Source organism: Entelurus aequoreus, linkage group LG19 (genome assembly GCF_033978785.1).
Source record: "Entelurus aequoreus isolate RoL-2023_Sb linkage group LG19, RoL_Eaeq_v1.1, whole genome shotgun sequence".
NCBI classification, from domain to species: Eukaryota; Metazoa; Chordata; class Actinopteri; order Syngnathiformes; family Syngnathidae; genus Entelurus; species Entelurus aequoreus.
This window is the reverse complement of record NC_084749.1, coordinates 30,548,209-30,560,967: the sequence shown is the minus strand read 5'-3', so window position 1 is coordinate 30,560,967 and position 12,759 is coordinate 30,548,209. Positions and strand designations below refer to the sequence as shown.

The window sequence follows — 12,759 nt, the reverse complement described above, 5'->3', positions numbered from 1 at the left end:
GCGTCATCTTACCAACGGTCGCAAGCTGTTTAAAGTGCAGGCAAGAGCTGGGCTGACCCAACAAGTCTAAACGGTGGTACAAGAGCTTGGAGCCGGGTGCAGTGTTCAGGTTTTTGAGCTGTTTTACCGGAATCTCTGGCTGCACATACACTATGCATAGAATGAACGATGTGTCCTGAACCTAAAAGAGAAGATATTACATTACAAAAATCCACTCTTTTAAATAAAATGCATCTTTAAAATGGAACTGCATGTTTTGGGAGGAACTTTGCCCATCGTAAACAATCCCAAAGCGAGACAAGAACACACATATTTTTCTTTTATGTGCATTCTCAGGAGTGAAAAACTGCTTGGTTATTGTATTCATTTACTTCGCCTTAAAACGCGCTACAAAAACTAAAAGAAATCGCCAACAACACTCCATTTACATGCCTTGACCTGCATATTGGCCAAGCTATAGCGACATTGTTATTGTAAGAGTGAACACAGAGGAACTACTTTTCTGCTCGCATCACACTGCTACTCCGACCACTAGCTCGCACAGTAGCCAGCTACGAGCTAGTTAGCTTGAGCTGCTAGTAACATTGGCTAGGACCAGCCATAAAATAGAAAAGAAGGAGGAGGAGGAGCTTGAGCTGCTTCTGCATTGTCTTTGAGTTAGTAAACAGTAATGCTAGATTATAAATCAAACATCTTACCTGTATAGTAGAAGCAGCTCATTTGCAGGAAGTATGAAGGAAGGCAGGATTGTTTTATAAATATCTCCGCAATACCTCCATGGTTTCATTTCACATTTTCGGGACTTATGAGGATCCCAAATACACAAAAGCAGGTACCAACAGGTAAGAAAAGTTGGTTTTGCATAATCAGTCTCTTTTACTACAACAACATTGCTAGGAACTATTTTGTATCTGAGGGTTGAGGATTATTCTGAATTTAGCAGCTTAAAGAGGGCACAAGTGCTGAAAGATACAACCATCCCGTCAGTCGGCATCCCAGTGAGAGCAGCCATTTTAAGTCACTGTTTTATGTTCTCAAAAAGTCTGCCATTAGTGGCAGCAAACACAAGAATTGCTCTCTGTTGTTGTTGACTTTGATTTCAAGTCAAGTCAACTTTATTGTAAATCAGACCATGCAACAGTACATTACACAGCAGACTGAAATTGTGTTTCTCCCATTTCACAGCGTGCATAGCAACTAATGCTACCGTTGCTATGCGCGCTGTGAAATCAATGCGCCTAAGAGGTTTGGAAGGTTTTTTTTAAGGGCTTTATAGGCAGAATAGATTGTATCCCCATTACATATGTTGCCTCTTGCTAGCAGTTTTTCACTATTTAGCATGCACAGAAAAGGAAAGTCTCACATAAAGTATCAATCAATCAATCAAAGTTTACTTATATAGCCCTTCATCACAAATGTCTCAAAGGGCTGCACAAGCCACAACGACATCCACGGCTAAGATCCCACATCAGGGCAAGAAAAAACTCAACCCCAATGGGAACAACGAGAAACCTTGGAAGGCTTGAAACTATTCCCCCCTTAATTCAGTTGTGGCTGCTTTTTCTGGCTTTTGATTTGGAAAAATACACATTTTTATGTCTGTTCTAAACTACACTTGTGTAGATGGATTTTTTTTTTCACACTAGATGGGCAACCTATGAGTTTTTTAACTTATCCGTGTCCACCCAGCATGCACTGCAGCATCACCTACCAGTTTCCATGCGTAGCTGACGTTGTATGCGTCTTTGCTGTTGTCTCGGAGGCGGTTTGTGTGCCAAGACAAAGATGAGTTAACTGGAACAGCAATAACCTGACTGCCCAATGGGAGGCTGAAACAAAACACAACACCCATGAATAGCCGCTCTAAAAGCGTGGCTAAGACAACTGGTCAAGAAAAATATTCTTACTTGAGAATGTTCTGTCGCACAACATGGAATCGCGGAATATTCTCATAGTGAATAATATCTGTGTGAAGAGGAGGCTCGGTCATCAGGTAAGGCCGGGTTAGTGACGGGTGCATCAAGGTGTAACCTGGAAAAGCAAACATACTTTCATTATGTGAAAGTATTACATGGCTAAACTAATAACTAAGCTTGACAAAAAATAGTATTAAAAAAGTCACATTAAAATATAAAATCATCTTAGATGCGAAGTTGTATTAGTGTAAATGTTGGTCTAACAGCATTCGCACAATAAAGCACTGAATGACCTTTCATCATTTCCATTTGGAAATACTAAGCGGTATTTTCCAGAAAATAAGAAACAATAAAGGAAACCTTGTTTACTTACTAAACTTATGGTGCGGCAGCCTCTTGTCAGCTGAATATCTTCCTAAACTCTTGTTGGCAACGGCACTGTTTCAATGGCAGCTAACAACCTCAATGGGAGTCAGGCTAACTGAGCTGCTTCTCTATATAAGCCAGTGTAGCAATTATGTATAATTTGATGGCATATACGGTATATTGCAATAGCAAACATTTTTAACGAAAGAAAAAAAACTCTTGAAAAGGCTAACAGGAGCTCAAATGTCACCATGCTTCTGCCAATAGTTTAAATAAATACATGTAATAGTTCTGAGGGTTATTGAAAAGCACTAAAGCAATGAAAAATAAGATCTTCAGACCTTATTTTGGGATATTCCTCCGCTACACTTTAGCTCATGGCTTTATAACCCCTTCAAACATTAACATCTGCCCTTTCTTTTACCTGCCCACCTTTTAATTGTCATGCAGTGTAATAAGCTTTTTAGTTTCAACCAGCAACACCCCTCCTTAGCGAGACGATGATAGTGATGTAAATGTGGTCCCACCAAGACAACAACACTCCCCTATCGCCTGTCTTCAAGCTGACTGACCTTTGTTGTCAATGAGAAAGGTGTATGAAGCCAAAGAGTCTTGATAGTACGTGACATCCTCCAAAATGTAGGCCAGATTCACATCCACTCCGACCACGCCCAGTAGCAGGTTACCAAAATAACAGGGTCGACTCACAGTCATGATAAACCCTGGACAAAAAGAATGAACACAACATGAAACAATTATACATCTTACCATGGGGTTCAATTAAACTTTGTGATTACTGTGTATTCCCGACTATAAGCTGCTACTTTTTTCTTATGCTTTGAACCCTGGGGTTTATAGAACGGTGCGGCTGATTTATGGGTTTTTCTTTGCTGACGGCCATAACATAATTAGTTTTCATAAAACACAAGGAAAGACACTAAAAAGGTGTGTTATTGTTTGTGCTATGGCACCATCTACTGGACGAGTTTGCTCACTGTAGGTTCTGCGGGGTGAACGTCTACAGTATTTCCTTCTGTTTAGTGTTTTGAACCGGAAGTATAAGTGCCATTCCGTCTTCTAGTCGTATGGTTTCTTTATTCATCACTCCAAGCAACGTTTGCAAGTTTTACAAAATAACTAAAACTATTCATACATACTAAACCGTCCCATGTGTGATGTCTGCAGGAGTGTTTTGATGCATATTAGTACGTGCTATCATAATGTAATCAAGCTAGTGTCGTTAGCATTAGCTAATTTGCTAACACGTTTACGAGTGTCTGTTTTAGTATTATTATGCATTCTTTTTGTATTTTTTCAGCTTCGTAAATTCACCAAAATGCCACAGTGGAGTTATTGAGTCTAATGAGCTGGTGAGAGAGCTAGCTTTTGCAGATAGTGGGTCCATGACCATGACTTTTGTTTTGTTTGATCAGCCGTTTTACTGCCGTGTTACAGCCAGCGTTTGGAAACAATTAAGGTATATAAATACACATTTGCAAAATCTTTCGGGTGTAAATAAGGTATATGTCTGTGTCTTATTGTCCAGTGCAGCTAATACATGGAAAAATATTTTAATATATTTTTCCCCCTAAAATTTAGTGGGTGCGGCTCTATAGTCCGTAAAATACGGTACTTTTATTCTAAACACAAAGACCTATAAATACAGTAGTACCTCAACTTACGAGCACAAGACTGAGGTACGATCCCTGACTGAGCTTGTGAATCAAAACCACTTGAAATTAATAGAAATCTATTTAATCTGTGATTAAATATCCCACAGGCTACTTCACAGTTGTGTAACAATAAGAACTAGAACATCATTGTTTATGTCGCACATGGAAATATTAGAGTGGCGGACCGACCGAAGAGGTTAGAGTTGACAACAAGCTATATGTATGTCTGTGTACCAAAGGTTATGCTTAACCGCCCACTTTGTTGAGTCAGAAGTAGACAGAACAAATTGAAACATGGCAAACAGAGCATCTGCAGCTTCTCAATATTTTCATGGATAAATATTTGGCATTTGGACTTGTGGCTACATGCCAAGGACATTGACTTGCCGGGTAGGACATATTTTGATAGGTTTATTTCTCTGATTCGGACATCCACGTCTTCTCCTTCACACTTACTTTCTCATGTTTCCATGCTTATTGGAGGACATTTAGATGTTAACAGGCTGTCCAGCTTTGCACAAGTAAACACACTGCAGGACTGATTTGAGAAACAAGTTGATATCATCCGATACTTGTTTTTTGCTGATATCGGACCGATATGTGCTATTAGTATCAGATTGGGACACTTCTATCTTAAACTACTAGTTTACAGTCTAATCGAAAAAGGAAATACAAAAACTTCCTGGTCCTTTAATAGATCTCTTTGTCTTAGTTGAACTCATGAAAGCAAATTACTTTTGTACTATATTCTATTTTATTCAGATGCACTACTACGAACAGTTTGCAACAGTGAATCAATGTTCTGCTGATATCGGACCGATATGTGATATCAATATCAGATCGGTACACCCCTATCGTAAACTACTAGTTTACAGTCTAATCGAAAAAGGAAACAAAAAAACATCCTGAGACTTTCATAAATCTCTTTGTCTCATTTGAACTCACTCATGGAATCGAATCACTTTTGTATTATATTTTATTTTATTGAGATGCACGAGTACGAACAGTTTGCAATAGTGAATTGGTTTTCATCACTTTGGAGTCGCTCAAAAGAATGGACTCGTTCACAAACGTCACATCTCAACCACACAAAGACCTGCAACACACCAGTTGAGATTCACTGACGTTAAGTGTGTCTTTCTGTGTAAATTATACGAATACAGTGATACCTCAACTTAAGTGTTTTGAGATAAGAGCTCTCCCTTGACTAATTGTAAGTTGCAAAAATTTGAGTTACAAGCATCCCAGCCATGAGTTGGCGCAGCAAATGCCAAAGTGAACCCCGTAAGATCTGGTCTAACTGGCTTGCATTAGTTTATAGCTAGATATGGACATAACCTGTTGTCAAACCACGAGAAGGAAGAAAGTGGGTGTGAAGGTGAGTGCGAAGGGGAAGTGGATGGTTAAAAAAAAAAAAAAATCATCAAAAACATGACCAAGCGTGTGAATTTGAGCGTATCCCTGCTATTCTGCACCATACTGAAGCAGAATGAGTCTAATCCCAGCCAAGGATGTTCAAATAATATCTAAACGGCGGACATTTATCTATGAAAATATGAATAAGCTGCTGATAGTTTGTTTGATGGAGAAGCAGCTGGAAGGAGATACAGTAGAAGTTCACTCTCCAAGGTAAATACTGTACATTATTATTACATTACTTCATAAAACTACAGTACATCATATTGCATGTTTTTTATACAGTATTTCTTATTTAAAAGTTTGTTTTTCTCTGAGAAAGACATGTTACATGTTGGATTTGTGCTGTTTTGGTGGGCCGAGCAATTGAGTGCTCTGTCACAGAACATATAAGTAAGTTGAGGTACTACTGTATTGCCTTTTATGTTCATCCTGACCTGTTGTGGACCTCTGTGCGTCTATGTCTTTAAACTTTTGAAATAGTCATCAAAAAAGTCACAATAAAGTCAGTAAAAAGTCTTCAATATCCAATTGGATGCCGAGTACGTACCATCTCCCATGGGGTCAGCGTAGGGCAAACTGAAGCGGGCGAGGTCGATCATGCGGTTGGGGAGGTTGATATAGAAGCGGCCCACCGTTGTCTCCAGGTTACTGAGCTGGTTGAGCACCATCATGCTACCCTTCACCACAGGCATCATGGGAGCCCCGGCTGATCCAAACGATGAAGCCGCAGGAAAGCGGTCAACGCCATACTTAACCGAATTCTGCTCTGCCAGGTCACGCAAGAAGGCCAGCTCCTTCAGACCGGTTACTCCCTCTGTAATAAGAGAGGATAAGACACAGCAGTGTTTAGCATACAATGATGGAACGTGTTCAATCTAATAAAGCAAGATAAGCTATAAACCGAAGTGTCAAACTTGTTTTTACTGAGGGCCACAGCGCAATCATGGCTGCCAGTTGAAACAGTGAATATATATGAATATAAAAGTATAATTGTCTTGTTACACAATTTGCATAGGTAACTTATTTTGTTTATTATATGTTGTATAACGGATTGATGGATAACTCACAAGTCAAGATGACAAGCATTTATTTAAGTATTTATTTTTGGTAAACAAAAAAATATCTATTTGAATGAGTAGGTAATATTTAAGTTGTAGGGACAATTACATTTAGCCAGAAAGTTGGTTATTGTTGCTAGCCTTTCGCAGACCACATTAAATATTGTAGTGGACCACATTAAAAGATGAGCCGAGCCACCTCAAATGATGCGCTGGACAACATCAAATGATGTGGGGACACTTAAATAATGTGCAAGGTCACATTAAATCAGTGGTTCTCAAACTTTTTTCACCATGTATCACCGCAGAAGTGGCTCTTACAAATACCACCATAATGACCAAGATTAAAAAACAGTAGCGTGGTAGGCCTAAATAGTCATTAAAAAGGCAAAGGTTTTATTGAAGAAGCATATTTCATATTTTGACCATTACACACAGTTTTAACAGTAACAGTTTGTTTGAATATGGGAAAATAAAAGACTGTACATTAATAATGAATCAAATATTTGGCGTACCACTAGATAGAGCCCACATACCACAGTTTGATAATCGCTGCATTAAAACTGATGTGGTGAGGTATTTCAAATGATGTGGTGGTCCACATTAACTGATGTGCCGAACCACATTAAATATTGTGGTGACCCTCGTTAAAAGATAAGTTGAGCCATATTATATGGTGTGCCGGATGACATTAGATGATGGGGTGGGATACTTAAACGATGTGCCAGGTCACATTAAATGACGTAGTGGGCCATGTTAACTGATGTGGTGAGGCACTTTAAATTATGTTGTGGGTCACTTTAACAGATGTGCCAGAGGACCACATTAAATATTGTGGTGACCCACGTTAAAAGATGAGCCGAGCCATTTTAACAGATGTGGAGAGCCACGTTAAATGACATGCCGGAGGACCACAATAAATATTGTGGTGACCCACATTAAAAGATGACCCGAGCCACCTTAAATGATGTGATGGACCATATTAAGTGATGTACAGTAGTGAGCCGCATTAACTGATGTAGTGAGCCACCGTAAACTATGTTAACGCATACAATAGACATTGTATTCAAGCCTTAAAGGTGACTTATTATGCAAAACCAACGTTTCTTACCTATTGGTACCTGTTTTTGTGTATTTGGGTTCTGCATAAGTCCCTAAAATTTGAAATCAAACCATAGAGGCATGGCGGCGATTGTTACAAAACAATCTTGCCTCCCTTCATACTTCCTCCAAACGAGCCATTTGGAATTTGCCCATTCGGGACGTTTTTTTCCCATTGGTCACATCAGCGAATATCTTTATGTTCGGTAGAAATTACTTGAAGTGTTTTAAATGTACAAAAAAAATCATAATTGACTTTAAAGACCATTCAATGGAGCAAGAATTAGCCACCCCTGGCCTAGAACTAACGGAATGTCTCCTACCACCATCATTGACTGGATTAATTGAAGAATGGCAATTTAATGCCAAAGCTCTTCTCGGTGGCTCATCATGCTGAGTGACTAACATGAGGCAAAGTCGCCACGAGTGACATTGTCGAATGAGCACAAAGCCGGTTGTAGTTTCTTTAGTAAAAGTTAAACAATATGATCTTTAAGGACTAAAACCAGACATTAAAACATCTAAAATGGGGCATATTTTGAAGAACCACAAACAGTTAAAAACATACTGAATAGGAAACATCTGCCAAATGCAATGTAAAGCAATATGACCTCATCTTCCTACACATTTTATGACAACTTATAGTAGAACATCACGTCTGTTACTATGATTATTTTTTTGTCTCTCTCTCTTAGTAGGAAACAAATCTTTTTATGTGAGGATGACATATTTTGCTTCCTTTTCATCCTGGAGCTCTTTAAATTGGCAAGGTCCTCTGTCAGTCTCATCCTAGCCACAAATACACACAATGAGCCATGCATCCTTTGAAGTCTCTATCGCTCCCCTCTTAGATGTACCTAATTTCCATTCTCAGGGTGCAAAAATTGTTTGTTTGCTAATGCATGCAGTGTATGTGTGTTGCAGAGAGAAGAGGGACGTAGAAGGGCCGCATTAACTGACAAGGACAATAAAATAGGGGAAGGAATCAGGCACAAACAAAGCAAAAAAGGCCTTTGAGGTCTCAGTGCACTTCTCTAACCTCCAGCCCTCCCTCTGCACAACACGGAGGTGCGTTTTTAATTTGCACAAACAACTGCTGCATAAACATCACGCAGCAAGACAAGCGATTGTCATACTTCTAAGGACAAAATCCACTCATGTAGAAAAATGACCACATTGTAACTCTTCTATTCTTAACCTGGTGCCCATTTACAGGTGCACATTTGGCAAAAAATGCAGCCCCACTTTATTGCATGTGTTATTAATTTTCTGACAAATACACAATATGGCGGCGCTGTTTTGACTTAAAACTGTTACCTGAACAGTTTCACTCTAAATCATTCTGTATATAAAAAAGATGTTTTGTTTGCTGATTGCAAACTACTCCTAGTTCATAAACTTTCCAAAGAAATAGTAATTACATTAAAAGATTAACATTTAGAGACGTACTATATATTATGACAAGCATTCTGAGAGAACCAAACTACCTTTTTTCAACAACAAAGAATGAAAAGTGCGATAGGTAAAAAGTATGACTGTGCCGATTGATAGGCCACTGATCAGTGTCGGCCAATTTTCATGAAACAGTACGTAATCACTATTGCTGATTAATGCCTTTCAATACTTATCACAAATGTTGATCCCTTCTGACTCACACTGGATTTAGTTTTAGTCCCTCGGCTGACAAGCTAGCAGCTAATTATGTGCTTCCATACAAAAAAAATAAAGTTCTTTGTTCCTCAAGTGTCATTATCAAGTGTCATTATCAAGTGTCATTATCACTGGAAGACGGAGCTAAACATGTTACACACAGAGAGAGAAAAAACAAAGTTCTTTGTTCCTCAAGTGTCATTATCAAGTGTCATTATCACTGGAAGACGGAGCTAAACATGTTACACACAGAGAGCAAGCATAAACAGACAGGCAAAGCTTGCTTGGTACAACACCAAGAAAAATGTGCTTAATAAGCTTTAAGAAGTGTAGATGGAAGTGTGTTACAGCAGAAAGTAAACAGCTATTTACAAGAAATTAACAAGTAGATGAATACGAGTCTAGAGAGAGGGTAAAATAACAATTGTTGGTGTGTCAGCATTGTCACAGTCGGTAGACAATACTTAAAGCTGGGGTATCTAAGTTACTGTATATTCTTTAAGTAAAAAAAATCATATAAAAATTGTACATCAGCGTGCTGTCTGTGCCTTCTAATTAAGTATTTTAGTAAATAAAACTTTGGAAGACAAACTTCCTGGCAGTCAACCCTTCCAGATCCAATCTCAGGATTTAGAGAAAGGGGGGGTGAGCAGAGCCCACTAAGGAGCCTCCTCATTGGCTTACGCGATGTATAGTGAAGCGCGCGTACGGTGCAAACTTTTTTTCCGTAAAGCAAGGCTGCCGAGCACCAACCTGGAAAGATCGCAATGCATGTGCTTGCTGTGACAGCATATACTGCTAAAAAACCCAAAAACGTGGAAATCATAGAAAAGAAAGATGCTGTACGTCTAAAAAAAGAAAGAAAAGAAGAGCCAAAACTTGAATAAATATAAGTCCGGCATATTCAAGATGGAGGGCCTTGCGGGCCAGTCTTGGACTAACTTTGGATTCGCAAGTGGCTGTTTTCTTTCTCAACAGGTAATCTAATGTTCCATTTTCCTATATTTTGTGTGTAATCTTTTGCGTGGCGACGTGTGTTACCGATAGTCACACGATTGCTGTTCCGTGTATTGTAAGCAGAGACATAGTTTGTGGTTTTTGCATTTAGAGTTTTGCTAAATCTTTGTATAATATATGGTGATTTTACAGCTTAACAACATAAATGAGTATTTCATAATTAGAGTAAAATAATAAAAAAACATGTACCTGTGACGACAACATTTATTTTCTGCAAAAAAATTCGAACTGGGGGATCTTTCGATGCAACTTCAGACTGTCAACAATAAGGATGATACTCGAAACCGGTTTTCCCGGTTGTTCGATAAGAAAAGAACCGAGTCCTCAGACTCGAATCCCTTTTTGAGAACCGGTACCCGTTATCGAGACCACTATAGTAAAGAAAAAGAGTTAGTTCTTTATTCGAATCCCTCGGAACGAATCCCGTCCCGACCAGAAATGCCCCGTGAGACACCACAAGAAATGACGTCACGTAGCTCAGTCATTAGGCGCAGATAGGGAAAGCAGGAAAACAATGGACCAGAAAAAGCGCTCCAAGGTGTAATAAAGTTCAAAACAAAAAGGTATAATCCAATGAATAACTTTACTGAGAGATTTGAGCAGGGTACAAACACATGACGAACATTTTTACGACCAACCGGAAACATAGCAACCAGGCTAGCAACGCACCTCCTTTACGGCAGCTGTTGCAACGTTCTTAAAGCAACCGCAGCACATACATATATATATATACAACATATATGACATGATCTCCCTTTTTTAACTTTTGTTTTTCTTTCCTTGTAAACAAAACAAAATCACACTGCATATGTGTTGTCTGTCTAATTATAAATAATGCAGACGAGGCGTGTTGGCTGAGTTCTTGACGTTTACTTTCACAGCGTGCTCATAACCTCATTCTTAGCTGCCGGCTGACGACATGCAACAACACTTTTCGGGGCTACCGTGCATGCTCGTCACTCCCGTTGCATGCTGGGTAGTGTTGTTGTTATATTCCGTAGCCTAGCTCATAACATCACATCTTTCCCCCTATAAATAAATAATGTTAACTCAATAAAGTGTATTTCTTTTTTTAGCTTTAACTTTTCATTTTTTAGCATTGTAACCACATTTGCAAACAACTTTTCTCTTCATAGAATTTTCTTTCAATAAAGAAATAAAGTGCAAAAATGTCAAAGCATCAAAACAGACAGTTATGTCAAATAGCAGCAGAAGTGCACTTTTTGGAGAGCTGTATCATTTTAAGTTTTGTGCCCAAGGGACTGATTTTATTTAACACTATATTATTATTTATACACCTATAGTGATCACAGAGACAGGTTGTTTTTGTGTTACTGTATATATTTGTTTTTCTGAAAAATCCCACTTAATATACTTTGGGTAACAACAGTCAATATTTATTTATTTTATTTTATTTTTTTAGGGGGGGTAACAATCAATATATATTTATTTATTAGATTTTATTTTTTTCTTATATAATAAAAGTGAGCTTTTGTTAAACCAAATATTGTGTGTTTTTTTCCATATACAACAACCTATCTGGACTCGATAAGAGAATCGATAAGGAATCGGTTCGATAAGAGGATTCGATAATAGGCTCGAACTCGATAATTTCTTATCAAACTTCACCCCTAGTCAACAATCTATGCGTGTGCAATTGTGTGCACTTCCTGAGAGGAGGAGACTAGGAGGGACAGTGAAGTGCACACGTGCATAGAGTGAGGGCGGGATTTACAGTTTGAATTCTGCCTGGTGACACAAGATTCAAATACCCCAGCTTTAATAGGAGGGCGGATTTATTTATTTTAGGGGCGGCATGGCGTAGTGGGTAGAGCATCCGTGTCAGAAACCTGAGGGTTGCAGGTTCGCTCCCCGCCTCTTACTATGCCGTTGTGTCCTTGGGCAGGACACTTCACCCTTGCCCCCGGTGCCGCTCACACCGGTGAATGAATGTTGAATGAATGATAGGTGGTGGTTGGAGGGGCTGTAGGCGCAAATTGGCAGCCACGCTTCCGTCAGTCTACCCCAGGGCAGCTGTGGCTACGAAAGTAGCTTACCACCACCAGGTGTGAATGAATGATGGGTTTTTAACATGTAAAGCGACTTTGGGTACTTAGAAAAGCGCTATATAAATCCCAGGTATTATTATTATTATTATTATTTATCCATAAATTGGTGGTTATTGATACCAACGGTAGTATCAGTAATATGATGGATACTACAGTGATTAGATAGATAATTTTATCTTTACAAAATATTTTTTTTGCTCACAGGAGGACTTTGAGGGCAAAAAACGAATTATTTTGTTTAGTTATTGTGTAATATTGACTTTGTTTCGCTTTAACAATCAAATGTAATAAATGAGAATGAGAAACTAGTTCAAATATTGTGTTAATATTGTTAAACAGTCAATAGGCCTTTTTGTAACGAAGGTAAATGACACCAAATATTACAAAAGTGTGTATCGTATTTTTCGGAGTATAAGTCGCACCGGAGTATAAGTCGCACCTGCCGAAAATGCATAATAAAGAAGGAAAACAACATATATAAGTCACATTG

The 12,759-nt window shown here is 38.7% G+C and overlaps 1 protein-coding gene across 1 annotated transcript in view; it reads right to left on the bottom strand.

Annotated features, from left to right (window-relative positions):
- Positions 1 to 12,759, bottom strand: part of cachd1 (cache domain containing 1) — a 173,686-nt gene that overhangs the window by 36,721 nt on the left and 124,206 nt on the right. Inside the window, exons 9-13 of the mRNA XM_062028262.1 lie at positions 5,922 to 6,188; positions 2,855 to 3,004; positions 1,908 to 2,031; positions 1,712 to 1,829; positions 13 to 181 (exon numbers count right to left, since the gene is read on the bottom strand). Coding sequence (XP_061884246.1) covers positions 13 to 181; positions 1,712 to 1,829; positions 1,908 to 2,031; positions 2,855 to 3,004; positions 5,922 to 6,188 — 828 coding nt within the window. The remainder of the gene's footprint in view (positions 1 to 12; positions 182 to 1,711; positions 1,830 to 1,907; positions 2,032 to 2,854; positions 3,005 to 5,921; positions 6,189 to 12,759) is intronic.